This window comes from Nyctibius grandis, chromosome 9, assembly GCF_013368605.1.
Source record: "Nyctibius grandis isolate bNycGra1 chromosome 9, bNycGra1.pri, whole genome shotgun sequence".
Taxonomy (NCBI): Eukaryota; Metazoa; Chordata; class Aves; order Nyctibiiformes; family Nyctibiidae; genus Nyctibius; species Nyctibius grandis.
In genome coordinates, this window is record NC_090666.1 from 14,598,549 (window position 1) to 14,626,453 (window position 27,905).

A 27,905-nucleotide genomic window follows, 5' to 3' on the forward strand; every position below is an offset into this window, starting at 1 on the left:
AGGCCCGCCCGCTGACCCGGAAGGCCCGGCGGAGGCAGCGGGCTGACGGCCCGTGTCAGTGCGGGGAGCCGGTGGCTCCCTCCCCGCCGCCGCCATGGGGAAGTCGTTCGCCAACTTCATGTGCAAGAAGGATTTTCACCCCGCTTCCAAGTCCAATATCAAAAAGGTGAGGGGGGCCGGGGGGCCGGGCCGGCCGCAGCCGTTGCCGGGCGGCTGGCCTGGGGTGAGGCGCCGCGGCCCCTCAGGCGGCCGGGCGGTCAGGCAGGCTGCGTCCGCCGCGCACCGGGGGCGCCCGGGGGGCTGGGACGGGGCCGGGCAGTGTCCCGGGGGGTGACGGGCACGAGTAGGGCATGTCGGCCTTGCTGTGTGGGACCGGGGCTGGGGCAAGGAAGAGGCAGGAGAAAAAGTTAAGGAATACTTGAAGCTTCAGGTTTTCTTGCTCACGGGTGCGAGTAACTATCGCCTTTTCCCGGCTCCAGGTTTCCAACACCTGGTTCTCTGGATAAACAGGCACCATACACCGTCCAGGGAAACCCCCACCTGCCACCATGTGCCCGTATTTTCCCAGTATTTCACACCGGCCTTGGCCTGGTTACAGGTCTCTCTTCCCCAGAACCGTGCCATGCCAGGAGCTCCCGAGAGGCTGGGATTTGGGGTCTGGTGAGACTTAGGTGAGGAAGTGTCACTACAGGGAGGACAGTGGCACACCCAGAGTGTTTTCTGAGCCTACTTTTCCCTTTGAAAGACTAAATTTTCTCATGTCATTCCAGTTCTTACATGTTGTTGGAGTTGTACCTTGTCAAAATTACTGCTTGTGTGAAGTTCATTTGTTGAAATGCTGGATGAAAAGAATAAATTTTATGTCACTAGAATGGGAATTTTCCCTTGTTAAGTACCTTCAATAGATTAAGCCAGTTAAGTATTTATACATTAATAGATTTTGAGGAAGTTTTTGTGTTTGTCTAAAGTAGACGCTTACTTGTTTTAACTAGGTATGGATGGCGGAACAGAAAATATCATATGATAAGAAGAAACAAGAAGAGTTAATGCAGCAGTATCTGAAAGAACAGGAATCCTATGATAATAGGTGAGAACTGGCATAAGATCACACACTTCTTCCTACTGTCTCTTGTTTTCATGGCAGTGAAGGACATATTGTGAGTTATTTGAAATACTGTCTGCCATTGACCATAGTAGTAGGAGAGGACAGTGGCTCATAAATTGGTGTCTGATTAAGCAGAGGTCACAAGAACTTCTTTAAAGTGGCTTGCGTGTCTTCTAATTCATTCCAAAATATGTTATGTTGCACAGAACAGCAGGTAACCTCGTATAACAACGTATTTGGATCACACAGAAATCTGTCTTTCATAATTCTGTGGCCACAGAGTTATGCTTCAGTTGTGATTGAAATGTGTGATATTTTGGTACACAAGGGAGCACGCAGAAGTATTGACTGGTCTCTCGGGTTTTTTGATACTCAACTTATGTTACTCAACAAATGAAAATTGCCAGTTATTATAACAATTTCCTGCTTCACTTTTTTTTAATAAGTAATACCACTGTGACTGTTGTGTGTAACACGCCAAACTCTGTCCTTTTTATTTAGATTGCTTATGGGTGATGAGCGTGTGAAGAATGGTCTTAATTTCATGTATGAGGCCCCACCTGGCGCAAAGAAAGGTACTGCGGTTTCCTGGTTGTGAGCAGACAGTACTGCAAAGCTAAAAACCCTCTGAAGAAATAAGCACAATGTCTTTTATTTTAAAATAATGTGTTCATAGTGAGGTAACGCTAGAAGGTATGATTTTTAGTTCATCCTGTTGCAATATGCAGACATACATAGTTTTATAAATAATAAATACTGAGATTCTGTAGACAAAAGTGCTGGCTGACCTGACTCTGGTGGGTCTGACTCTGACTGTATTTAGTAAATTCATAGATGGAAGTTACTAAGTACCTCGTGGATACTCATATCAGTCACTTAATTTTAGAAAAATCTGAATGTAAGTGCAGAACTAAGAAAACTTATTCCCTTTAAAAGAAAATGTATTCCCTTTAAAATGCAACTTTCCTATTTGCATGAAAACATTTGGAAATGCTTGGATGGGCTCATTCTTGTAGAGCAAATTTTGCAATTATTTAACTTTAAAAGGTCTTAAAGTAATCCCTTAAGCTTAGAGCAAATGCAATTTTAAACTAGTGATTTTTGCTACAAAATCTTTTTTTAAAATTTAAAAATTAAGTATTGTTGCTACTTCTGAAAAAAAGTTTAAAGCTTTTTGTATTTGTGTATCAAATCAATATAGTTTTAAAAGATGGTTCTGGTTTTACAGGATTTATAACCATATACTAGAGGGTGATTATTTATAAGTGCGCTCTATTTAAATAAAGTTACTTTCTGAGTATTTGCACTATTGTATTAGTATAAACCATAAAATCTTTTGTCTCTAGCTTAGATGCCAGCTGCATTTCACATGTATAATTAATGTATCATTTCTTTTCTTTCTATGATTTCTGAAAATTCAAAGAGGAAACTAAAGAGGTATATGATTACATAATTTCTTTATGTTTTCTTCCTACTTACTTAAAATGTATTAAAAATAATTTCAAACTTACCATGTTTTCTGTTTTATAGCAAGAAGGAGAGACCGAATACAAATTTGAATGGCAAAAAGTCGCCCCTCGAGAAAAGTAAGATGTCTGGATTTTATCTAAATAATTTTTTTTTCCTTCTTACTTACCTTTTGTATCCTTTTGTTTTTTTCCTTTTTTTTTTCTTATTTTATTTTTGAGCAGGTCAGCTGTGTAATCCTGTCATGTCCTGGCAGTTAATTAGTAGAGTCTATAAACCTGGAACTATTTCCTTGATCACCTTAGTTGTTGTTTTAATTTTACATCTGTATTGGAAAACACATTAAAACTAATGTTTACTGGAAGTATATCTCTGAATGGTTACACACTTAACAATAAAAGGTAGTTTTGTATATGATGGTTTAAAAAAAAAAAGTGAATTGAGTATTCGTTTTCTTTTGTGTTTGTGTAACAGATATGCTAAGGATGATATGAATATCAGAGATCAGCCATTTGGTATCCAGGCAAGTTACATAAATTTTACTCTGTGGATGTCTTGGGTATATTTCAAATATTATCTAACTGCAGAACATTCACGTGGACTCTCTTAATTTTATCATCTTTTTCTCAGTGAGTTTAAAAACTTCTCTTATGCCTAATAACACAGACATTTCTATAGCTGTTAAGCTGTACTTTTAACTACATTATGTCATATTTTTTTTTTCCTTTTAGGTGCGGAATGTGAGATGTATTAAATGCCACAAGTGGGGTCATGTGAACACTGATCGAGAATGTCCTTTGTTTGGCCTTTCTGGAATTAATGCGAGTTCAGTCTCCAGTGACGGTTCAGGTAGGCAGTGAATGTCTTTTAAAGGTGCTGGTTAGAAATTTTGGGGGAACTCATCACGCTTAATTTTAGAAGGTTTAAGTTTATCATATTTCAATGAGTTGATTAAATGGGAAAAATGCTGCTTTATTCCAAATGTGGGATCCACAATTTCAAGTTAATTATTTCAAATGACAGGGACATAATTTTCTAATTAGTAGAACATTTAGAAAATATTCCATAATGACGTTGCTTTGATTCTATCTGTGGCAAAAATTCAGAAGTTGTAATGAGATTGTTTATATCAGAATGACAATATTTGTGTCACTCAAAGAAACCTAATGTAATGGATTGCCAAAGACTGGCCCAGTTCAGATTCAAGCAAACTGCTTGGAAAAGCTGGAATATATCCGTATATCTTTTTTAATCACTTGGAAAAAAAAAAGGAGAGATTTGGGGTTTTTTATACATGTAATTGTGCTTCTATAAGTGGACAAGCAATTGAAACCTAGATTTCCAAATGTCTCGTTTCCTTTCAGCTGGCTTCTTGTTGCTTCCTGAACTACATTTTTTTTTCCTCTATTAGCTTTCCTGTTGCTTGAAGTCACGTGGCATTTAGTGTTAGATGAGGCTTAAAGAAGTGGATATAAACATTCAAATTGAATATTTTTTTTACCTACAATACTTTGCTTTCTGTAAGTTGACCCAAGTTTGTAACACTTTTAAGATTCTTAAAACTGTGGCGTGTTAAAGAAAACACCTGGTAACATGGGTGAGTCTTTGGACTTGCTGTACTGCGCTTTAAGATCATGTGCCGTGCTGTGTGTTCAATTTTGCAGGGATACCATTGCAAGTGCACCCTTGATAACATCTGGTTTCCTTCTGTCTTTCCTCAGGTTATCTATTTATGTAGTAGCTCTTGTTTCATTACATATTTAGCCTACCAACAATCTTGCTTTTTAGAATTAGGTCACCTAGATATGTCATTTCTTTGAGATGAGGCCTGGAAGACTTAAGTTAAAGGAAATAGTGCCTCTTACACTCCTCTGCTTTTAGGCACTGTCTTATGATTATACCATTGTATTAGCCATCCTGTAGCTGACATTCTTAGCCTTTCTATTCAGTAGGTTATAACATTAAATCATTTTCTTGCCTCATTCTTGCCTTAGAAGAAATTGTGCTTGGAGCATTTGGTGGTGGTAGAATTATATTGTGCAGCTCTTACATGTCAGGTATGCTTTTGTGCTGCAGAATTCACTACCCACCCACAGACTCCCCCTCCCCTTCCCTGCCCCCTTCAAATGATGTGGGTAAATTTTAGGAGTGTGTGGCTGGGAAAGCTGAAAGTATTTGTACATGCTAGCACAAACTTGAAAGTGGACTCATTATTCATAACGGTGTAATATGGACACTTTGCGGTGTCAACATAAGACTAGCTGCTTGTTTCAAACCTAGCTGAACTAACTAACTAGGTGTAGGCAACGTTTGACTGCTGTGGGTGTTTCCTAGTCAGAGAGGTGTTCTCTGGGTAGCTTTCCAAACCGTCTTTCTAAGCCTGAAGAGAGGGATTTAGCACATATAGTGAATTTTGCATGAAGGAAAGTGCTGTAAAATTACTTAGATGTTCTCAGACTGTGCCAATGCCCTCTCATTTTCAACTCTGGAACTTAGAAGACTGTGCTATGCTGAGCATAGACTTTTGTAGGCTGAGGAAGGATTGTAGGGAGTAGGGGTGGGCGACAGATCAGGGTTTGTATATATAATTTGTAAGACACAGTTCTTGGATTTGAATAGTCAGCTGTAATGATACTGCTACTTTATCTTTCTTTCTTTCAGGGAAACTATGTAAAAACACTGTAGGTAAAGTTTAAAACACTTTAAGTTCTTGATTTAAGAGCAAACATAAGGCTTATAGGAAGTGGTAATATCATTAATTAGATCATTGGATAAAAGGTTGTCTGCTTTTTCTAACCTCAGGAATACAATCCTTTCATCAGCTTTTCTAAAACTTCATCTGATTTAATAACAAGCTAAATTACACTCCTTTGGCAACTTCTGGAAATTCCGTGTATGTAAATGAAGCATTACAGTTAAGTGAGAACACAAGTTATTGAATTCACTGGTTCTCTGAAGACTCATAATTCATCCATGTGGTGTGTTAAAGCTTGCGTCACACATTTTAAAAAAAAATGTTTTTTTAACTAAACCCTGACACCAGTCCTGTGTTGTCTGGGATGGGAGTAAGTAATTATCTGCTCAGTTGTAACAGTGCTACAGATCTGCAGTTAGCTCTGTAAAATTAACCTACGTGGAGGGTAAAACAGTGTTTTTACATTTCCTAACAAGACACTGCAACATTAAAAAGACACCCCCGACAATATAATCTTGTCTTGACCATTTCTCTTTATTGCTTTTTGTTTCTTCTCATTACTTCTACTTAATGCTTTGTTACTAGCCCTAATGCTGAATCGCTGTCCACCTCTGAGAACCTCCTTCTGTTCCTCTGTACAGCACACCTCCTCAAGTTCTGCTTCTTCCTGCTTCTATCAGTGATTGCATGCGCTCCTAAGCTGCTCTTATGTCTCTAGGCTAAATTCCTAATTATTTTCTTATTATTTTATAGTACTGCAAAAACGTCCCTTGTCACACTGTTCTTATTTAGATTGGCTAGAACTGCAGAAAATACTGCTTTGTAAGGGACAGACTGGTTATGATATCTTTTTATGAAACCTTTCTGTGTTCCATGAACTGACGATTAGGTTTAAAAAAAACCCAAAAGCTCTTGAATTGCTTTCCACCCCCATGGCCCCCACTGCCATGTATCACAAATAAGTTTCTCCTCAGGCGTAGAAAACTGGTAAAAACATGTAAATAGTCCAGAGTTTTAATTTATCATGACTGTCAGCACCAAAAAAAAAGAAGTACAAAACCACTTGGCTTCTAAGGTCTGCACTCCAAAGAACAGTTTTCAGGAGCTGTTTGTTTCTAGAATGTAGAAGAAAATATGCACCTCTGAAGAGAACAATGAATCGGGATTTCAAGGATAGGGAGTGATTGCTTATAGTATACAGCAAGTCTGGAATGTGTATTTAATTTATTTGACTGTTTTTTAAGTAGCTAAATGTGTGAAAGTATGTTTGCAACCATCTCTTGGGAAAGAGTTGAAAAATGTTGAGCTAAATTATTAGAGCAAATGACCCTTTTAAAGGTCAGGAAGTAATTCCATATGTAGGAAGTAATCTCTGAAAGCTTGTTCCCAGCTTGTGTGTCAGGAAATTGAAATATAAATATCTTCTCATAAATAAAAGGGTACATCTGAGAAATACAGCTATAAGGAATAAAGTTGAAACCAGAATAAAATTTTAGTGCAATAGTCAATATACCAGGACTCCAATTAGTTTATGAAATTAATTGTATTAGAAGGACCAAATTTAGGCTGTAAATCATTGAAACTTTTTTTTAAAAAGAGCAAATCTTTTGCATTTCTTTATAAAGTCTTTGAAAAGAGCTCTATTACTTTGAAGTGATTTACTTGGTATCACTTTTCCTCTGAATTGTATCATCCTAATAAAAGACGATCTTGCATCCTCTTCTTGCAAACTGAACTGAATAATTTTTTCTAGGTGGTGTGTGGTAGTTACACTACCTACATTCAAGTTAGGATTCTTCAAACTTGAAAAGCTTGAAAAAAAATTCCCTTGTTAGAGCACACCCTGCATCAGCACAGTGTTCAAAGATGCTAGTCTGTGTCCTGCAAAGCATCTTGGCTGGTAATGAATTTCTAAGCAATCAGTGTTTGGGAACCCTTGGCCTCATGGTTCTGAATCTGGTATTTTAAGGACATGAGCATCACTAATTTCTGCAGAAGTAGCTTTTAAGAAATGGTCTGGCTTCCCTGTAGGAGACTTTTAACAGGCCTTGTTCTTCTGAACCTTGTTGTTCTTTTGCTTTAGAGAAGCACACTTAACACACAGGAAAATAGATTACTCTGTTTTGTTCACTGCTGTCTTCATGCATTTACCCAAACATGTTTCTATCCGCAGAACAGTAATAGTAGAAACTTCAGATGCTCTGCTGTAAAAAAGGCCTGAAACATCTCGTACATGCAAGTTTAGGAACCACGGGAGAAATATTATATACTAATTAGACTCATGACTGAATTCCATCATTTAATAACTTTGAAGTCTTTAAAAGTCTCTAGTGTAGAAGGGTAACTGCTCTCAGGAACGTTACTGAACAGAGTTAATTAACCTGGAAAGGAAACATGTTGGTTTAGCCCAGGTAGGCAGCTCAGCCCCACACAGTGCTCGCTCACTCCACCACAGCAGGATGGGGGAGAGAATCAGAAGGGTGAAAGAGAAAACTTGGGGGTTGAGATAAAGACAGTTTAATAGGTGAAGCAAAAGCCGTGCACACAAGCAAAGCAAAAGAAGGAATTCATTCACTACTTCCCGTGGGCAGGCAGGCGTTCAGCCACCCCCAGGAAAGCAGGGCTCCAGCATGTGTAATGGTTACTTGGGAAGACATACACCATCACTTTGAACATCCCCCCTTCCTCCTTCTTCCCTTGGCTTTTATTGCTGAGCACGATGTCATAGGGTATGGGATATCCCTTTGGTCAGTTGGGGTCAGCTGTCCCAGCTGCGTCCCCTCCCCATGCCTTGTGCACCCCCAGCCTCCTCACTGTCGGGGCAGCATGAGAAGTGGAAAAGGCCTTGATGCTGTGCAAGCACTGCTCAGCAATAATGAAAACATCCCTGTGTTACCAACACGGCTTGTTAGCCACAGTATTGCTAACAAATCTTTATGCATGTATAAAGGATTGGCACTTACCTAATTGGAGGAACATTTTCATCTTTCTCCTTGGTCAAAAGCAAAAGGTTTTGACAGAAAATGAGGGTAAAAAAATTATTTTATTAGGATAAACAAATTATTGAGTTAAAAACAGCAAGATCAGCCTTTCCTCATCCTTCTCTTTCTTCCTCCAAAAACTGGGCCTTCAAAGGTCTTAGTTGAATGGTGACTTCAATTTAATAAAAGTACAGGGGGTAATGTATTTTTTTAAATGCCCAAATTGGTGAGTTTCGGTAGGATGTAGGCTCCTTATTTGAATGAAAATAAGTTTAAGTAATGCAGAAGCCGAATTCAAGAGCACTTGATACAAGTTCAGTTTGTGTTTTGTTCTGATTTTTTTTTGTTCTGATTTTTTCCTGCTTCAGAGAGAGCAAAATAAAATGTTTTTTCAGCCTCAGTGGAAATATTTGAGTTCAAATGAATGAAAAGGAAACTCCTATGTCTGATTTAGTTGCATTGTCTAAAGTTCCTGCTCTGTTTCTCTGTGAGGGAAAAGAAAGAGTTATTGGTCGCCTACATACGTTCTTTTTCACATCATAAAATGACAACCAATGTAGGCTTTTTCTTTTCCGTATCTGTAAGCTGCGATTCTCTTATTTCAGCAGAAGGATACTTGTCTTTGAATCTTAGAAGATTGCATTGTGATCTTCCTCTTTGCACATAAACTGATCGGCAGTTGCTGTTCTGGATTCAGCGTTGAATATCTTGTACGCAAAGACCAGTCATGGACTTCAGTTTACTCCGGTGGAACCGCTGCAGGGCGAAAGCATGTCTGTGGCACAGAACTGTGTTCTGTGAGGAAAGACTGCTGTCTTTCAGGTTCTGACATACACTGCAGCGCTCCAGCAAACAAAAATAATTACAATCGGTACCTTAAGTTAGGCATGGTGGCTTGGTTATTTTGCTTCTGGGGCCATTTTACTAATCTAGCTGGTAATTCATACAAAAAAAATAATAATCTTACCATTAAAAAAGCACCTATTGAATAATATCTCACCAGTGAATAGAGATTATTTTTGCAATAAGGCAATTTCAGTGGATGTGGTTATCATGGGATAATCACACCCCTGGGGTACAGCCTTGTCTGTAATCTCCCAGGAGTGTAATTATTTCATGATAACTGCACCTCCTGGTGTTGCATTATTTCCATTATGAAATTCTTAGTTTTAGATATAAAGTAACTTACTTTGATCACTGGAAACTGCAAAGTAGTGTTAGAATATTCCAGCTGTGAGGCTTACAGAGACCAACTTATAAGATTTACTTCTCCTTTACAAAGCTAAATTAGGCAATCAAAATGCTGCTTTGGGCTAAACTGATTTACAGTGGTTTTTACTGATAAAATCCTAACTTTCAAAGTTCAGACAAGATCAAAATATTAGTTGTGGTTCTGACTTTATGTGCCACTGTGTATATATGCATGCATAAAATCTGTAATATATACCAGCAAAAAAAACCCCAGGTCACTGGCATCTAAAAGTTTGCCAGTTTTTACAATCCTTTTTTATCACTAATCAGCAGCATCTGTTGATTTTTGTGCTTTTCAGTGCTTTTTTTGTGAAACCTGAAAAGCCTTTGACTTTACTAGAACAGAGACTGGTAGGTTTTCTGTGCAAAATGTTTTGAAGTAATACTGTTATTTCACTTCAAAATTGCCTGCAACTTTCTTGGTCAGGTGAAGTTAGGACAAACTAAATACCTCTTTTTTTTTTCTTTCTTTTTTTTTTAAAAAAAACATTTTCCTGCAAGCCATCTACCTTATTCAGTGAGGGTTGGGGAGGGGATTGCTAAAAAGCTATGAAAGCTTTAATGCTTACAGCTTTTATTGTATGTTTTTAGAACAAGTAATCTGCTAGGAATCTATTACTATCTTATGAAGAAAGGTACTACTAAGAAATAAGGCTAGTGTCTCAAATGGGGAGGTAATTTTGTGAATGGTGTAGTTAGAAGTGGGATGCTGAGATTAAAAAGGGTTCTTACGCTCTTGGCCTATGAAACCTAAGGCCGGAGAGTGCTGGGCATCCTTCTCTGCTATGGACTGCTTTGAATGTTTTCCAGCCAACTGGCTCCATACACGAGCCGTCCAGTGAAATTACTGAAAAGAAGGAGGGTACTCTAAAGTGATTAGCATGTTGTGGAAAATTCAGGCAAATAATGGTAAAAATGTAATGGAGCAACATGTATATGTATCTAGTGTCTTATGGTCTATGAAGATCAAGAAACTCTAGGTGTGTCTATGCAAGTGCAGCCTTCTAAAGACTCATTATCAGCTCCTAGAGTTTGTGCCCTCTCTTTTCATTGCCTGAGTGCCTGTAAACTAATTGTGGTTGTGGTTTCCATAGGCCTATCCCTTAAGTGTGTTCAACTGATCTTTAACTTTTGGGTGAAACTCCGTTCCATAGTAATCACTGAAATGCTCAGTCACATGGAGACCCCAAAAAAAGGAAACCTATGTCTGTTATATTATGTCCATATCTCACTGCATTTTTTCAGTGACAAATAAGGTACTTTTGTTTCCCAACAGATAAAAATCTGCATTTTATCAGAAATGCAGGAATTGATTTAAGTGTTCTCTTGAATCTATAATAACAAAGAAAATGTATTTGAATATGTTAACTGTGGATATTTGTATAAATGGTCATCTGTAGAAACATACAGTGTAGGAAACCTTTCTTTATGATCTGCAGCTGAGACCTTTGATTGTGAACAGTAGGAACCTTGAATAAATCTTCGCGTAGTTTAAGAACTGTCACATTTTAGAATAATCCTCCGTTTATGTTTCAGAAGCCTCTGTATTTGGTGTGAATGCATAAAATACAGATTTCTATTAGAAGTCTTGTGCTTGGCGTTTAAGCAATAAATATGGATTCCTATAGCAGTTTGACAATGTTAAATGGTTTTTACTACTCAAAAAAAGTAAAATGGAAACTCGGGATTCTCTGAAATACCCTACGACAAAAGCATGGCAAATCATACTGAAATTCTGTTCCATAGTGTTAAATTCGGATAAACTGCAGACCCTCTGAAGAAGAGCTAATTAAAAGCCAGAGGGTTTTTTATTCATTGATTTCTCTCAATGCCAACTACAGCAGTTGCTTTGAAGTGTAAATATGGTCTGAATGCAGTCATCTCTGAAATAGATGAAAAAATTATTAGTAAAAAATGATCAATTCTGAGTTAGTGGAGGCAGCATATATTTGCTATGTTCTTCATGACCAGGATCATCATCACATAATTTTGATAATAGGTCTTTGTCCTTTAGGTAAATAAGTGTCTACTCTTATCTCTGTCATAACCCCAATAAAAGTTCATAGATGGTTCAGTGTGATTAGGCTCAGTCTGAAATATTTTCCATTTTTATTCAATTTCAGTGAAAAAAAAGCATATGAAACTCTGTGGAGAGCACAAAAAAAGTATATGGATGTATTGGCAAATCTGTCTTTTAGTTTCTCTTCTAAAGCAAAACCTAAAAAGCCTTGTATGATGTTATGCCTTCGCTACTATTCAGAGAAGGAAGCGTTCTGAATTCAGAGTGTATTCATCCTTCATGTGATAGTGTGCTGAGCCAAAACCCACAAGCAGAATGGTTTTCTAAAACCTAGTGTGGAAGAGCTGTTTGCATACTTCCTGGAGTATTTATTTCTTTATTTTTCAAGAGCAGAGTGTGGCTTTAGTATCACTGTTACATAGAAAATTGAATTTCAATTTGGAAGAGTTATGGCCTCATGTTGTCCAAGATACATATAAGAAAGAACGAAGACACCATGCTTTAGGCCTACTTTGTTAACAAAAATTATGTAGTAATAAACGATAAGCCTTGAAAGTGTCTTGTCCTTGATTCGTAAATTAATTTTTAAAGATGGTAGAGTGGAGTATACTGAGTGTGACGTATACTGACCAATTGGTAGCAGATATGCCACTGTGCTTTTTTTACATTGGCATTCGTGTAAATTATCTATTATCAAGTCAGGAGAAGTCTGATGGTATGATAATGGTGATATTTTTAGATTAAAATGGACACATCTGTAAACTAAAAGATGTCCCACACCAGAATGTATTCTCGGAAAGGGGAAGCTCTATTCTAAATAATCTGTTTTGATGTTACACAAAATGACTATTAGTTAAAATAAAAGTATAAAAGTTGTAATTAAAATGACACCATGAAGAATCTATTGCCTTTTTCAGTAACTTTTATGTTGAGTAGTCTATTTAATTTCATAACAATACGTAACTGCAGCCACTATCTAAGTATGACTGGTTGCTGTAATTTCACCTGCCACAGGTGGGAATAGTGGTTACACTATTACTGCTTCTTACCTCTTTGCTTTCCATATGTACTCCACAATAAAAATCCGTGTAAAACTTAATTGATTGCAAAGAATAATTCAGTTTGCTCATCTGCACTGGTGAGAGCAGTGAAAGCTTTTATCAGTAAATTGAGCAGACACTGTCAAGACTGCATCATGAGTAGATAGAACTAAAATGGCTGGTTTTGGTGATAACTGGCAATCATAACATTATGGTCTGTCCTTATTGCCACTGAAACTGTTGCAGAAAAAGTGGTATTTAATCACAGTCGTTATGAAAAGAGGTTTTAGCATACTGTTCTCTAATATTGGATAATTTGAAAAATGTGCTTTAGACATTTTAATGGAGGCCTTCTAGACAGTGTGTTGCAGCTATCATTGTTCTCCTAAGAGGAGTCCTGTGCCCGTGCCTCTTAGAGGAAACATTCTGGCAACAACAGGGTGTTTCATACACTCTGCATTTGTAGCTTCAAGAGAAGTACAAGACGGAATAGAAAATGAATTGCAGCTATATGTTTCTTTTGTGTCTGGGCTGGGAGTGGGGGTAGTAATGCGGGGTGGGAGAGCTTGCTCTAAGCTAGGCATTAAAGTAATTGAAATCCAGAATTATATCCCCTCCCCTCGGTTGTTTAATAGAAGCAGAATTGATTCTGTTAAATTGATCTCAGTTAAGTGTGATAAGAAATTGGAATGCTTTTTGTTATAAAAAGCAAATTGACAGTATGTTGGAGAAATCCTAGTATGATATCCTTCTGCAATCCAGTATGATTGATACTCATACAGGCTTTAGAAAAATTCTGTTTACAGCTCTTCTGTTTATTCAATTGTATGAATGTTATAAAGATGTACCAACAGCTGTCAAGCTAAGGTTGCACTCAGGTTGTACTTTGTGAAGACTAAAAGCCTTCTTTCCACACTTCGTTGGATGGTTTAAGTTTCAAGATTTTGTGGCCCAACTCTTTGAATCAACTGAGCTATCTGGATTTTTTCCTTAAATAGTATCTTAAACAGAAGATAACAGAGAGAATTAATGCAACAAGAACTTCTGTGGGAAGTAAGAAGCAGAAAGAAACTGTAGTCTTATTTGCTTGACAACACTATTTCTTGACGATTATAAAGACCATGAAAAATACTTTCAAAATCCTTTAGTGGGTCTTTAACTATGGAGCCTCTTTCGTGCAAGTCCTTAATATAAAGTACCTGTAGCTGTAGAAAACTTAACAAGTTGTCAGTTGTCTTAATGCACAAAAATAAGTATGATATCAGCATACAGTTAATTCCACTATATGATAAAAAGGTTTTCCAAGACTATGAATTAATTTTAAAGCAGATAAATGTTTTAGTTTAAAACAAGTGTCATCTGGAAAAGTTTTAAAGGTTTTTTTCTTTTCTTTTTTTTCCCTGTCAAAATGTAAATTCCAGAAAATAAGCTTGACAGTCATGTTCAAAAATAGCAGGGTACTCTATTTGACTTGTTTCAGGAAGAATAAGAAACAGATGATGAAACATTGTAACTTTGAACTTATTTTTAGTTTGCTAATGGATGAATGCTGAGAGACCAGTTGTTAGAAGTCGTAGCAATCAGCTATTTTTACAGGATCCCTATATCTAATGTTCTGTCAACTCATGGCATAATGTCATGTCTAGATGTTTTCACCTGCATGAGATCACGGAGGTAGCTTCTTCACAGACTGTCTCACAAGTCCATAAGGAATGCATGTACGAGGACATCAGTTTTCGTAGCACACAAAGTATTTTTCTATGCCTGACGTAGGAGTGGTTTTTTGCAAGTTGATGGGTGCTGTTCAAGAATACTTGGCTAACATCAGCTCCCAAGATTTTAGCCAGCTGAGAGCCTCTCAGCCCAATCTTACTGTCTGTTTCACAGTTTATGACTTAATTGGAACTTAATCAGATAAAGATATACGGCTATCGGGTATACTTAGTACCATTTTGTCTGGAGATGTCGGAGGGTGATGACATAAGTGTAGTCATAAGCCAAAGACAGGCTGAAAAGATTTACCTCTTTGGCTTACCAGGCAAACCAAGTTTGATCACACTGGGCATAGTCACATCTCCAACAAGCAGGACTCCACCATTGGTTCACACCAAACAAAGGAAGAGGCCCTCTGCCAGCCAGTATGCTGGTGGCTCCAAGATTTAAGCTTTCGATCCTAAGTAAGGAAGCCAAGGACACATCTGAGAAGTTGAGTTTTTCAAACCTATGTTAAGTGACATTCAGTGTTTGGTGTTTCTTCTACAGTTTTTGTCTCCCTTGTTTGTATTAGCCAGGAGAAATCCCTTACTTTATTTTATAGTGTGGAAATGGGAATGTTTGTTCACACATTTAGGCATCTACATCTTTTAAGACTGTGTGAAGAAGCAGCTCAAAAAGTGTGTTACAGCCCTCAATGCTGTCACATAAAATAGCCGCGCCCAGGAATCCTGAAAGACCTCAAACTGTCACTGGTATTTCAAAGAAAATCAGATCTGCTTGTCAAAATCATTAAAGTATAAGTCAAAAGCAGTCTGCTGAGGCATGGATGGGAAAAGAAAGTCACCAAGCATTGGATTCCAAGCAAAGGAGTTTAATTATGAGAATAAAAATTTCCTTGATTCTTCTTGTTGTGTTGCAGAGAGATAGTAACAGAGGGTTGCTATTAAGCTGTGCAGCCATTGTTGCATATAATGTCTTAATTGAAATTCTCGGCCTGGACTTGTAACCAGAAAGAAAACAGTCTCTTTAGACTTCCCAGATCAGATACTGTTTTCTCCCTGCTGTGGTCATGCTGTCATTAGGCAGCAGAACTGAGAAGTTCAGTGGCATCAGCTGTTCAGAAAAAAAGTGCAAGCACGTTCACCCGTGTCATCCTCAAATGTTAATGTTTTTTTAATTGCAAAGATCACACGCTGCAAGAGAGTCCTCTGTAATCGACTATAGCAGATAGTGTGCTTGTGTCGTGCCTGGCTGGGGTCTGCTCACAGAAGGCTTGTGAAATAGGACTGTGTTTTGACTACTTTCATTTATGGGGTTGGTTTATTTTCTCAATCTCTTTCCTAGTATTTTCTAAACCCTTTAGTTACAGTAAAAGTAATGTACATAATAAAGCTTCGTGGAGATTCTTGCATCTCCTCACGAGCTAGGCTGAACCTAAATTACTGTTTCCCTCTCAAGTAAAGAGAGACCAAAACACAATTTATTTCATAAACCACTTTAGTCTCAAGGTTCTGTAGGTGCATTTGATGTAACTTGTATACATCCACAAAACAGGAATAACAGTGTTTTGTTAGCTATCTTTGTTATGGTAATACCACACTGTGATTAAAAAATTGTAGATGGAGCTGTGAATGTCTCCTTGATGTCATTAATAGACAAGGAAACAGAACTCATACAGATTCATTTTTAGCCTAACTTACTTTCCTTCTAAGCTTACCTGTGTTTTTCTTTTTAAACCTAGTGCTGATTTCACCTCTAAAAAGCGTATGGAAGCTAACGTAAAAGTTTGCCTGTGGTTTTGTGTTGGATCACAGCTTGGGCAGCCACTGTGACAGGGCTCTTGTTCACTTGTATCGATCTGTGCGTTACAGCACAACCGACGTCCATTGGGCACAAATGCACAAAAATCAATAGTATTGTGCATTTGTTATAAGCTTTTTCTGTAAAAGAGGAAATGATTTTGCTTACCTTTTTCCAATCTTATGCACATAGAATGCCTGAAAGGTTTCTTTCTAGAAAATAATATTGAACTGTGCTTTTGAAGGCCCATAGGCCTTTCATGCCTCTCTGCTCTCGATTCTGCCTGTAGTCCTCATATGGAACCACAAAGATATGGCTTCAGTCTTAGTTCTTTTGCAAATCTGCTATATAGATCTGGGCAAGTTCTAATCTAATGCTCTATCTAATCATGCTAATGATACCTGTCTAATTAGGTATCCAGTACACATCAAAATGTGTACAATGCTGAGACACTGAAGGGGGAATAGCTGGTAAGTTAGGTTACTTTGGTAGGCAGTGGTTCTTACTGCCTTTGAATAACAGGAGGATTCCAGGCTTCAGTCTGGTCACGTGGTTTGGTTTCTTTGGTATGGTGAAATCTTCACTCATGACTTTACACTTTGTCCCCATTCAGCTTCCTCATACAGGGTATTTGACTGAATTTTATGGCTGGCTTCTGTGGCCTTTTCAAATCAAGACATCAGCTGGTACCAAATTCTGTTGTTAGGTTTCTCTCTGCTGTTGGTTTCTGTTCCAGCCAGAGTAGATTTGGGCAAGCGGAGCAAGATTTTAAATTTGAAATAAGCAAAAATGTAGACACTGGAGCCCATATACATTCATTAACTATCAGTGAGCTTACATTTACACTGTAACACATAAAAAGAAACCCCTACTTAATGTAAACTCAAGGAAAGGCTAAAACGTATCACATTAGAAAATTCTTTTGCCTGGCAAAATAAGGCACTTGTGAAAAGAAAGTCAGTAATGCAGGGGCTCCTTAAACCGTTTTCAAAGATCTTCTTTCTTCCTGCTTTACACATAGGCCTGTTTGTTTCTGTGACCAGTGTATTATACAGGAAAACTAGGAAAAAGTTGAAGTTGACATTTTTTTGAGAAAATGCTATTTTACTTTCCACGTATTTTCCATAGTAAAAATCCCCTTTACTTTCCATACTTTTCTGTGTTAAAAATGTACGAGTTTTATCCATCTCTACAACTAAGAAACTCTTAAAACCACAAAGCAGGATCAGTATATTTCATAAGACTAGTTAATCGTATCATTTACAGTTAGTTTACTGAAGTAATAGTAATCGTGTGCTTCATGCTTTATTTTACGTTCCTTCTAATTTAGATTTGCCTTATATAGTAGCGTCAATTAATTGACAGTAAGGTTAGTGCATGAACTGGTAAGGAAATGTACTGAAAGTGACCTAACAAAAGAGTGTATGTTTAGGGTGAAGAAAAAGTACCTAATCAGAGAAGTACACGAGGTTTTGATGATCGCAAGTATTCAATTAAAGCCAGAGTGAGTTACAGGGTTTATAAATTATGCAGTCAAGTCTGAATGATCCTAAATGCATCCCGTATTTTACTCCCTGTTAGATGTTTGCAAAGAAAGATAACGTGCCTAATCCCAAACACCTACTCTAATGCGATATATAGCATATTTTTTAAGCTGATAAAACAAATCTCTGAGGAGATAACAGCCTAGAGACAGCATATCTGGGGGTCCCTAGAATAAGTAAGGACATTAATAATTTTTTCATGTATTTATTTTCCGTATGTATATCAAGTTTCTAATAATGGATACTTTTTACATTTAAGTTCAAAAATTGTGTCATTATGAAAAACGCCTTATGAGTGACATATTAGAAGCGCATTTTCCCATTGTTTTGAGGGAGAGGAGGCACCTAGAAGTCTTACTTAATGTGCTTTCTTTAGGTTTCATGTGCTTTTTTACTATAATAAAAAATATATTACTAGACTTACCTGAATATATTGTTTTCAACATGACAAAGTTACATAAGAGAATCTCCTTGTACTTAAAGAAAAATGCAATTATTTTCTATTCTGAATCTCCAGACTGCTGTTTTAGAAAATCATATCTGATTATTTGCTCAGCAGAAGATTATTGAGTTGATTTAGCTGTGATTTTACTTAACAAAGCTTCAACTGAATTCCTACTGTGGAGTCCAAAAAAGGTAGAGAGATATAAATGATACATTCAAACTGTGATTTTTGTGAACAGGGCCATCAATGCACCCCTCGGAGCTAATAGCGGAGATGAGAAACAGTGGGTTTGCACTGAAACAAAATGTACTGGGGAGAAACTTGACCGCAAATGATCCATCACAGGTAATGATCTTTTTACAAGTAAGCTGAAAATGTCTATAAATCTAAATGTGATTGCTTGTGAATTGCTACTTAATGTTTTCAAATATGCATATCCATAGGAAAGCTGAATAGCTATACCAGGAGAAAAATGTCAAAAAACTTACTGTTTTCCATCTTTGTTTCAGTCAGAATGGTGAATCATAAATTACTTCGTTTAAAACCACATATAATAAATTAAATCCTTCCTCTGGGTGACTAGGAATGGAATTTTTCATAAAGGGGATGGTTAGGGGTTTTGCCACATACTTCTGATGCAATGCGAGCCTTTGGGTGAAGTTTGAGGAAGTATGCACAAGTAATGACTGCCAGGAATGCTAGATCTGAAGATTTTTTTACTTGATTGACTATTGTTACATGTATTATTTCTGGGAATGAAAATGTTTAATTGTCCTTACTTAGACTGCACAAGGTACATTTCTAATTGAGGTGCTTTAATAAAAACATAAAGGGAAAAATTCATATATGCTCCTTGAGTGAGCCACCATGAAATAACCTTTGTTCGTATGGCAGGATAGTCAAACCACTAGTAAAGAGGGGACGACGGCCCTCAGCCGGTCTTGAAATCTTAAGTAAATCAACAATTCCTTGTGTTTCCACGGATGGATGTACCTTTGCATTTAAAAAAGCTATGTGCCCCAGAAAAATGTAGCATATGGGCACTGTTAAATGAATCACAGGGATATCAGTATGTTTGGTTTTTGTTAGGTGTGGTAGGGTTTTTTTGAGAGAGCTTTTTAATCTTTATTTCTTCTTTCCCCTCCCGAGTGTGGCTAAAATTAAAAACATCACGGTGGAGAACTGTGGTGTACCAGATGCACGTAATTTGAAGAATTTGGGGTCTTCAAAGTAGCTATGCTTTGCTGATTGCGTTACTGTATGTAGATTATGTGATTACAGTATTTTGCATTGCTAGAACCCTTTATGAACATTTAAAGACTAATAACACAACAGTGAGGTAGATGTGTTAATACCTATTTTCCTAATGACTAAACCAAGACAGAAAAGTAATTTGCTTAAATTACTCTGGGTTCGAGCAGGACTAGCATCTTACCTATTCATCCAAGCATGATAACAATGGAGTGACTTATCCCGGGGAATCACGTGGGCTCCAAAATTGACTCATTTTCATTAACTATTTCAGAAATGTTTCTTGCTCTAGCAGTGATTTTTTCATATGTTACTAATAACTCCTGTTGTATAACCCCCACGTTATAACACCTGCTCAGCTTTGGGACAGAATGTGGGGGGGTTTTTTCACTTTGTATCGAGTTTGCTGCTCTTTCCAAAGGGTCTTAAACTGACTTAGTAATACAAATAGATTTGTGCCTGTGTAAAAATAAGGTACATAGAGGCATCACTTTTAATACAGAAAACTGAGTGAAGAGATTATTTTTATATATAAGGACTTAACGTTTTACCACATTTTCCTAGGAATTTGTTGCAAGTGAAGGAGATGATGATCCAGAAGTTGAATTTTTAAAATCGCTGTCAACCAAACAAAAACAGAAACTCCTCAGGTAAGTGTGGTACCTAGTAGATGGGATCTGTATCGCCAGTAGTTCTGACTCCATGATTGTCCCTGTAACTCTCCTATGCCATTGAAGAATTTAGCACCATCAGTACAGAAGAAAATCAGCTTAGTCTAGCATACACTTGACCACAAATGGCATTATGCAGCATGTTCTTTTAATCCGGTTGTTTTGTTTTAATCTGACTGTTCTAATCTAGCTGTGATGCCTTTGCACGGTGGCTCATTTCCAATTTAACCAGGATACTGAAATAATAATAACAATTGGCTCACTGAAGATGCTGTCAGTTGCTATTTTAAAATAGTTGGCATATTTTGTGTCCTTTTTAAGTAAGGAATGTGCGTGTAGTTTGAGTAGTTTAAAACGGTGTTCTGTTTGAACTTCTGCTGGCCCAACACAACGAAATTATAATACTTTATATTTTGAATGTTGAAGTTCAGTAAATATTTGGGTCCTTTAGATTTTACTAGTCTGAAGGGATTTTTTTTAATACACTGAAAGTAGTTTCACTGTTCAGTCACTAATTTTTTGAGAAGAATAAACACAGAAAGCAGAATTAAAACTAGGTGAAAGCAATCAAATAGCAGTGAATGCGTGTGTATGATGGAATATTGTACTTACGGCTAGAAAATGTAAACCTCTACTTGTGACAGAAGAGGTTATTGTAAAGATCAGTATTATTTGCGTGGAGAACTCAGAGATGTAGGCTTTAGAGGCTTCTTTATTCACTTAATAGAAAGTGAATGCTAATTGCATTTTTTCATTTTCAAAATCTTTTCTAAAAATGCACAAACAAAAGCAGCAATGATTTTCCAAAGTCTCCAGAACAGGCTGACAAGGGAAAAAAAGCACTACTTACCTTTTTTTAAAAAAAATTAAAGAATTAAAAAATCATATTCCTACTGTTTTGAGGAGCAGCTGTGGATTACAGGAGGATTCTTACTATGGTTAACGTCAGGTTAGAAGTTTAAAAATAATACTTTGCTGAAAGAGGAGGGGAATTCAACATGTTTTTATAGAAAATAGTGTATTTACTGTGTAGGTCATCAGAAGTAGTGAACTTTAAAAGACAATGACTTTGTAATTTAGAGTATCTTAACACGTCTGATTGCGCTACTCTTCTATTTTGAAAATAAAAGGAAGTTGGATCGCCTGGAGAAGAAGAAGAAAAAGAAAGACAGAAAGAAGAAAAAGCAGCAGAAGAAAAAAAGCAAAAGTAAACACAAGAAACGTAAGATGAGATCGTCTTCCTCGTCCTCCAGTGAGACTTCAGTAAGCAGCAGTGATAGCGAGACTGACAGCAGAGATAAAGCAGCACAAAAGAAGATGTATTCTCAGAAAAGAAAAAAAGACAAGTTTTCAGAGGCTAGCAGCAGCAGCGATTCAGAAGGAAAGGCAAAGACGAGGAAGCAAAAACTTCATGAAGATGTCTCCAGTAGTCACGGTAACAAGGACAAAGACAGGGAGAAGTACAGACTTTTAAAGCAAGATAGTTCTGCAGAGAACAACAAATGGAGCTCCTGTGAGGGGGAAGGAAAGTCCAAAAGCAGATACCATAGCACCGACAAGAGAGAGACTGAAAGAAAGGAGAGGGCTAGTAGAAGCCAAAGCATGGATGGGGGGAGCAGGAGAAGCCCTTGCACGAGTCACAGCAGTTCCAGGCAAAGGCAAATAAGAAAAAGTCCAAGTCACAGCCCTGGTGACGAGAGGCACAGCAGAAATGAAACCAGAAGCCCCAGCACAGATGTATACAAAGAGAGGAAAAAATGTAGAGAGCGCTATGGGGACAAAGGCAGTAAAGTGGAACACAAAGAAAGGAACAGACACAGTAGAAGCAGAAGCAGAGAGAGAAGAAGAAACAGATAGTGCAGCGGACAGGTGCAAAGAAGAATGTCTCTGGTTTTTGATGAACACCTTTAACAAGGGCTCGGTTACGTCTTGCTGTTCATTTTCCAACCTCTGTAACTAGCATTTCCTACATAAAGCCAACAGCGTCATTTCTATAATGTTGGAATATTTGTAAATTAGGTATAAATGCTATGGTATTTTTCTTACTGTATAAATACATTTGTTGGCAAATACCTCTTGTATACATGCAGTAATTCATAGACCCAATTTTAGGGTTTTAAAATACTTCAGAGCAGTATGTGATATTCTTGGGTTTGTCAATGATGATTTCTGTTTAGATACAACTGTGAGGGGAAGCAGAGAGTAATTTGGGAAGAGTTCTGGGATATGCTAAATGCTAACAAACGCTTGAGATTGTTCTGGATAAAATCACTGCTTCAGGTATCAAAACATTGTCTTGTAGAGGCTGGTTTTTTTCATACTGAAGCATTTTTCCTAAAGTTCCCTGTAAGAGATCAATTTCATGAGTTAAAACAACAGAGAGACATAGTTCACATAAGTGTGTAGCCAAAATTTTTTGACCTCCTGCAGTGTACAGCTTGGTCAGGGCTATCCAAACATCTTGAACCCCTGTTGGTATGTGTCAGTACAATGTCAGGTTATTGTTCAATAATCCCTCAAGACATGAGAAGAATATTTACTGCCTCAACTGTTTCAGGTATTTTGTTGTTTGTGGTAGAAAGTTAATGTAAATAGTCATCCTTCTGTTTTCATGAAACAAACTTTTTGTTTTTTTAAACCAAATGCTTGTCAGTCATTTTCTGCACACATTGCTGTGAAGATGAACTTCCATAATAAAATACCTTATTCTTTAAAAACAGTTAAGAGTTGCCACCTTCTCCGGTGGTCTGAATCAGTACAAATGCACAAGGCAACACTTCACAAGGTTCTTACTGCAAAGGAAATGCTTCTCCGCCATTTCAGGCTGGCAGATGGAAGTACATTAGTTTGTGGACAGGTGAAAAAGCGTCACCGTACTCAGTATTCTGGCAAGCAACTTTCTTCCTCTTCTCACTCACAGGACAAACAGGACTTTCTTTTATTACCAGTCTACTTCTGCTTCTTAAAACGGTTGCTCAGAAGTTTTTCAGTATCACACAGTATAATATACGGTGGAAGTGACCTGGCTTATCATTTAAGCGCATGTGAATGAGTTGGGAAAGGTGAACCACTAAGGGATGTCACCTCCTTCTTTGAAATGCGTTTGCATTAGGTTGCTGCCGGCATTCTTGCTGAAGTAGCTGGGAGTTAAGGGGCACGCACAATTCAGTGGAGTCAGGCCCTATATTAATGTGCATGCGGAAGCTCTGATTTGTAAAGAACAGGAGGAGACGGCCAACATGCCCATATGAACAATCTAAACAAAACCTCATGTGAAGAATTTATTATCCTTCTGTGTAAGCGAGGATAGAGTGATAGGGGCAAAGGCGTATTCTGGTAGAACGTTTTACGTTAAGTGCAGCATGAAAGATACGAGGAATAGCCAATAAGTACCGGAAGGTGCATCCAAAGAAAGGTCTTGCATGCAGGCCTGATTTGTTACGTGTGGCACAGGGATCTGCCCACCTGTGTCTTGCCAGCTGCAATGCAACTGACTGCCACCTGAAGAAGGAAGGACAGCTCAACATCTGCAGTTGTAGGCCTTTTTGTGGGCGCTGCATTTTATTCGTTTGCACGTAGTTAAACTGTACGCTATGTGCATCGTGCCTTTTCGCATAGGGAAAGGCTGGCAAATGGCATGGGTTTATTGTGACGGATGGCCATTGTGGATGAAAGTTAAACCACATTTTGGATGCGTTGGTCTCAAAGACCGCCTGTGGAAGAGCTTTGAACACTCGTCCTTGGGACCCCTTTCCTGCTTTCAGTGCAGCCCGGACAGCCTTGGGGAAGGTCGGTGCAGCTCTGGAGGAAGAGGCTCCCTGCTCTCAGTACTTTCCTTAGGCCAGTTTGTTCCGCCTTACCGCTACAAGGAGCGGCCCTTGGCGTCGGAGAAGGCGGCTGTGGGACGGATGGGCCTCCTTCACCCCCTCGGGCCTGACAGCGTTGCACCGGGACAAGGCGGTGGGTCCAAAACCCAATTAAAAGAAGAAGGGGAAGGGTCGCTGGGGCGATGTTTCTGCGGCTTTCCCCGCTCAAGCTGCAGCACCGGGTGACAGCCCTCACAGCGGCGTCGCCCGGGGCGGCTGGGCGAGCCCCGGCCCCGCCCCGCCCCGCCCCGCCCCGCCCCTGGCCGGCGGGACAGCCCGCCCCGGGACGCCGCCGCCCCGGGCCCTCGGCGCGGCTGCACGGCAGAGCGCGGCGGGGCCCTGTAGGAGGTGCTGTCGGTTCACAGATGACGGTAAGAGCTTTTTTTTTTTTTTTATCTCCTTAAAAGACGCGGAATAGGATTAACCCTCTGCGGCGCGGCGGGGCTGGGCGGCCGGGGACCGCGGCGCCGTGAGGTGGCTCGCTCGGCCTGGCGGGGAGGGACGGGGCCCGGCGGCGCAGCCCTCCGCCGGTGCCGGGGCTCCCCGGGGCCCGAGCGGGAGAAGAGGGAGCCGAGGGAGGGCCGGCGGGCTGCGGCTGGGGCTCGGCCCGGGGCCCGCCGTCGAGCGGCCCTCGGGGCGGGCAGGGTTTCGCCTGGAGGTGGGCGGAGGAGAGCTTCCGTGCTCGGGCGAGGGGGCTCCCGGGCCGGCCTTCAGCTCTGCCGTCCCGCGGAACCGGTCGTTTGAAATTAACGCGGAACCGTAAATTATTGCTGTTCCGAAAGTAAATAAACAGGTGACTTCCAGAGCAGGTTCCTGCTTGGATCGTTACAATAAATATCCCTGAAGGAAGCTCTCTATTTATGTTGTCATTGATTAATTCTCGCTACCTCATTTGATTTCGATTTAGAACGATTTGATTCTAATTTAATTAGCATGTAATTTGGATATACATAATTACTGTAATTATGACATTCAGGTAAGGCAGCTTTAGGCTGAAAGGCAATTTCAAATTTTCTAGCAACCTACTTTGTACTAGGGACGGACAAGGGCTTCGCGCCCTGCCGTCCAAGTAGCAATTAGCACATCTCGGAAACAGGCACTGCCGCGGGCTTGTGTTACAACAGCGGCGCGAAGGCGGCGGCGGTGCCTCGCCCGGTGCCCGCCGATGGGTGCCCGCCGGTAGCCGCGCCCGGCCCCCCGGCCGGCCGCAGGTGCGGGGCCGGCCCACAGAGCCGCTCGGTGGGCGGGGAGCGGTGGCCCACCCCCGGCGGGGTGCCGGGGTTAGTTGTTAAGGGCCCACCCCGCCCCGTCAGGTGACGGTCCCGGAGGAGCTGCAGAGGCGAGCCTGCCGCTCCGCCGCCTCCCCTCAGGTGGGTGCGCGCTGCCGCCGCGGGTCCGTCCCGCCTCTGCCGTCTCCCGCAGAAGTTCACCCCAGCCAGCCCGCCCGCTCCCGGGGAGCTTAGCCCCGCCGCTCCCGGCCCCCCGCCAGCCGCCGCGGGCTCCCCGCGCTCCCGCCGCCGGCTTCTCGCTGCGGCCCGGCCCGGTCCGCGGCGGGCTCCGGCCGCGCCCCCGAGCCCGTCGCCCCGCCGCGGAGGCGGCGGAGCGCGGGGCGGCGCGGGCCTCTAGGTGGCGCCCAGGAGCCGCCGTGCGGCCGGGCCGGGGCAGCCGCCGCCGGGCGCGATGGCAAACCCCGGCTGTCGGGGTGGGGGGTTTCTTTCTTTTAGTGTGTTAAGAATGTTATTCCTTGAGGAAATTTGTAGCTAAATTATTCTCACTTAAAATCAACACTTAGATGCACCAATTACCCAAAGGGGTGGGCTTCCCCTTAGCTTCCCTTCGTCTGCGGTTTGGAAGGGTGGGAGAGGATCTCGGGGAACAGATAATGGCTGCGAATAAATTACAGCTCCCGCAGATAAAGTTTCCATTTGAATTGAAAGACGCAATTAAGAAACTGTCCGGGCACGGGATCGGGTGTTTATATATTATCTCATTAGAACAAAACCATTAATGTTACCTTTTAAGTGTAAAGCGAGCCGTTAGGGCTGTAATTGGCCGCGGGGGGCAGGGGACAGGCTTCCTGCGGATCGAATGATATTTACTAACCGATTTCTCCCGGCGTTTTACCTTTTCCCGTCGGTCGGTGGTTGCGGTCGCTGGCTGGTTTTTAGCCGTGTTTTAACGGGTTCGAGGAGCCGGCGTGAAGCTGCTCGTGTCGGCGAGGTGTCGGGACGGGAAGCGGTAGCTGGAGCGAGGTGCGAACGGGAGCTGGGCTCAGCCCACGGGCAAGCCCGGGGCGAGCGGGGCCAGGCGGCGGGGAGCGCGGCCCTCCCCTCTGCCTCCCGCCCCGCCGGAGCTCGGGAGGGCATCTCTCTCGTTCCCGGTGCTTTCCTGCTCGCGGGTTAGCGTCTTGCCACTAAAGAGGTGCTGCTGAACTACGGATTCAAAGAGTAAAATCGGATTTATTTTTCGGTTCTCACACTCTCTGTTCTTTAGTTTTTCTTTCTGTAAAAGTTCCCCAGACCATATAATTAACGCCACCATGTACGAAAGAATGGTGTCATTTATTTTTAAAAAGGTGACATGCTTTCTATTTTCCTGGTTAAACGAACCGGCTCTGCGGCCCAGAGCTGCTCCCGTCTTCGTTTCTGGGGAGTCTGTAAGTGATGGACGTTTTCTGACCCGAAGGGGCAAAGGCAATGCAGAGATGTCCTTGATCATTGAGCTGAGAATTGTAGCCCCGGCCTGGCAGAAACTGGACCTGGATGGTTTCCTTTGATGTGTTTTATTATAAATCGAAAACAAAGCTGACTTCTGCCCGGCACCCCGCGCGGGTGCATTCCTCCGCAACCCCAGCACACCCGGCGGGGAGGGGAGCCGCGTCCCGCCGCCCGCCCAGCCGGCCCGCTGCCTATTTTACCTCTGCCCGAGCACGTCCCCCTCGCCCGCTCCCCTTGTCCGCCCTCTCCTGCCCTGCCCTGCCCGCCGGGAAACCCGCCGGCACCCAGCCGCCGGCGGGGCGGGAGGGAAGGGACCTCGCCGGGATGCCTTCGGGCAGAAAAACCCCGGAGCGGCTCTCGGGGCGGGAGCTGCCGGCAGCCGGCTGCGCGGTGCCTCTCCCGGGAGGCTTCCTTCCCCCGGCCCGGCCTGGCGCGCTCCCGCCGCCGCCCCGGGGCAGAGGCGGTGTCGGGGCTGCCCGCTCGCTTTTGTGCGACAGTGGCGCGGAGGAGGTGGGACGCGGTTATTAGTATTCACGGCAGATGTATTTTCTTTAACGCAACGTCTTTATTCCAGTTGGTGGCCGACAGCAGAATCCGTTTCCCGATGTTATTTGCATTCCCTGTTTTACGGGGGATTAAAATATTTGTATTCCTCCAATCTGTACTGGGCAGACTAAATTAACTTTTTTTCCCTCCCCCCCCCCTTTTTTTTTTTAATAACACAATTATCTCATTTAACAATTTGCCTTTAAAAAAATACTGTGGCTGTTAGGTTGGTGGTCAGGAGACAAAGGGAGTGAAAATAATTTTCATTTCAATAATTGCCTTCTGGTCAATTTAACTGTGCCTTATTTTGAAAGAGCCTGTCTAAATGAGATTCCTGTCCCAAATGTGTTCCCAGGCCTTAGCCCAGCCTTTAATTATTCCTGAGGTTTTTTTCTTCAGAATAAGACGCTGCACTGAGTAATCACAAAGAAGTCAGAGAGCATCCTTGAACCTTTTCAATAGCAGAGCCACTGATATTCAAATAACATGCAAGGACCATTTGACTGCATGGGGACATAAGCATTTCCAATTCGCTATTTGCATAGATCAACTGTCTTTGAAAAGGAAAGGAGCAGTTGTCTTCCATAACATTAAAAAGCCTAGTTATCAAATCAAGTGCTTAGTTTGGGGCTTTTAAAACGTTTACATTTTATCTCAGGTTGCCCTTTACCGTTTGACATGCAAATTTGGTGCAGTTAATTTGGACAATTAAAAGGATCTTCAAGGGAGCTTTGTCACCGAGAATATTCGGAGTTTTCCCGGTGGACCAGCTGAGATAAAGTTGGCCAGA

At 40.9% G+C, this 27,905-nt stretch overlaps 1 protein-coding gene across 1 annotated transcript; it reads left to right on the plus strand.

Moving 5' to 3' along the window:
• The first annotated feature begins 8 nt into the window (after window positions 1–8).
• On the plus strand, window positions 9–22,705 carry CIR1 (corepressor interacting with RBPJ, CIR1). The gene is made up of 10 exons (XM_068407883.1): window positions 9–166; window positions 993–1,087; window positions 1,607–1,680; window positions 2,529–2,542; window positions 2,636–2,691; window positions 3,047–3,095; window positions 3,304–3,421; window positions 18,303–18,409; window positions 19,880–19,965; window positions 21,117–22,705. The coding sequence occupies exons 1-10, from the start codon at window positions 95–97 to the stop codon at window positions 21,841–21,843; spliced, it is 1,398 nt and encodes a 465-aa protein (XP_068263984.1). The 5' UTR covers window positions 9–94; the 3' UTR covers window positions 21,844–22,705.
• The last annotated feature ends 5,200 nt before the right edge of the window (window positions 22,706–27,905 follow it).

Excerpts from the sequence above, each read along its gene's own strand:
- CIR1 (XM_068407883.1), top strand. The coding sequence starts at position 95 with ATGGGGAAGTCGTTCGCCAACTTCATGTGCAAGAAGGATTTTCACCCC. Across the intron at positions 1,088-1,606 it reads CAGGAATCCTATGATAATAG|ATTGCTTATGGGTGATGAGC; the intron begins GTGAGAACTGGC and ends CTTTTTATTTAG. Across the intron at positions 18,410-19,879 it reads CCGCAAATGATCCATCACAG|GAATTTGTTGCAAGTGAAGG; the intron begins GTAATGATCTTT and ends ACATTTTCCTAG.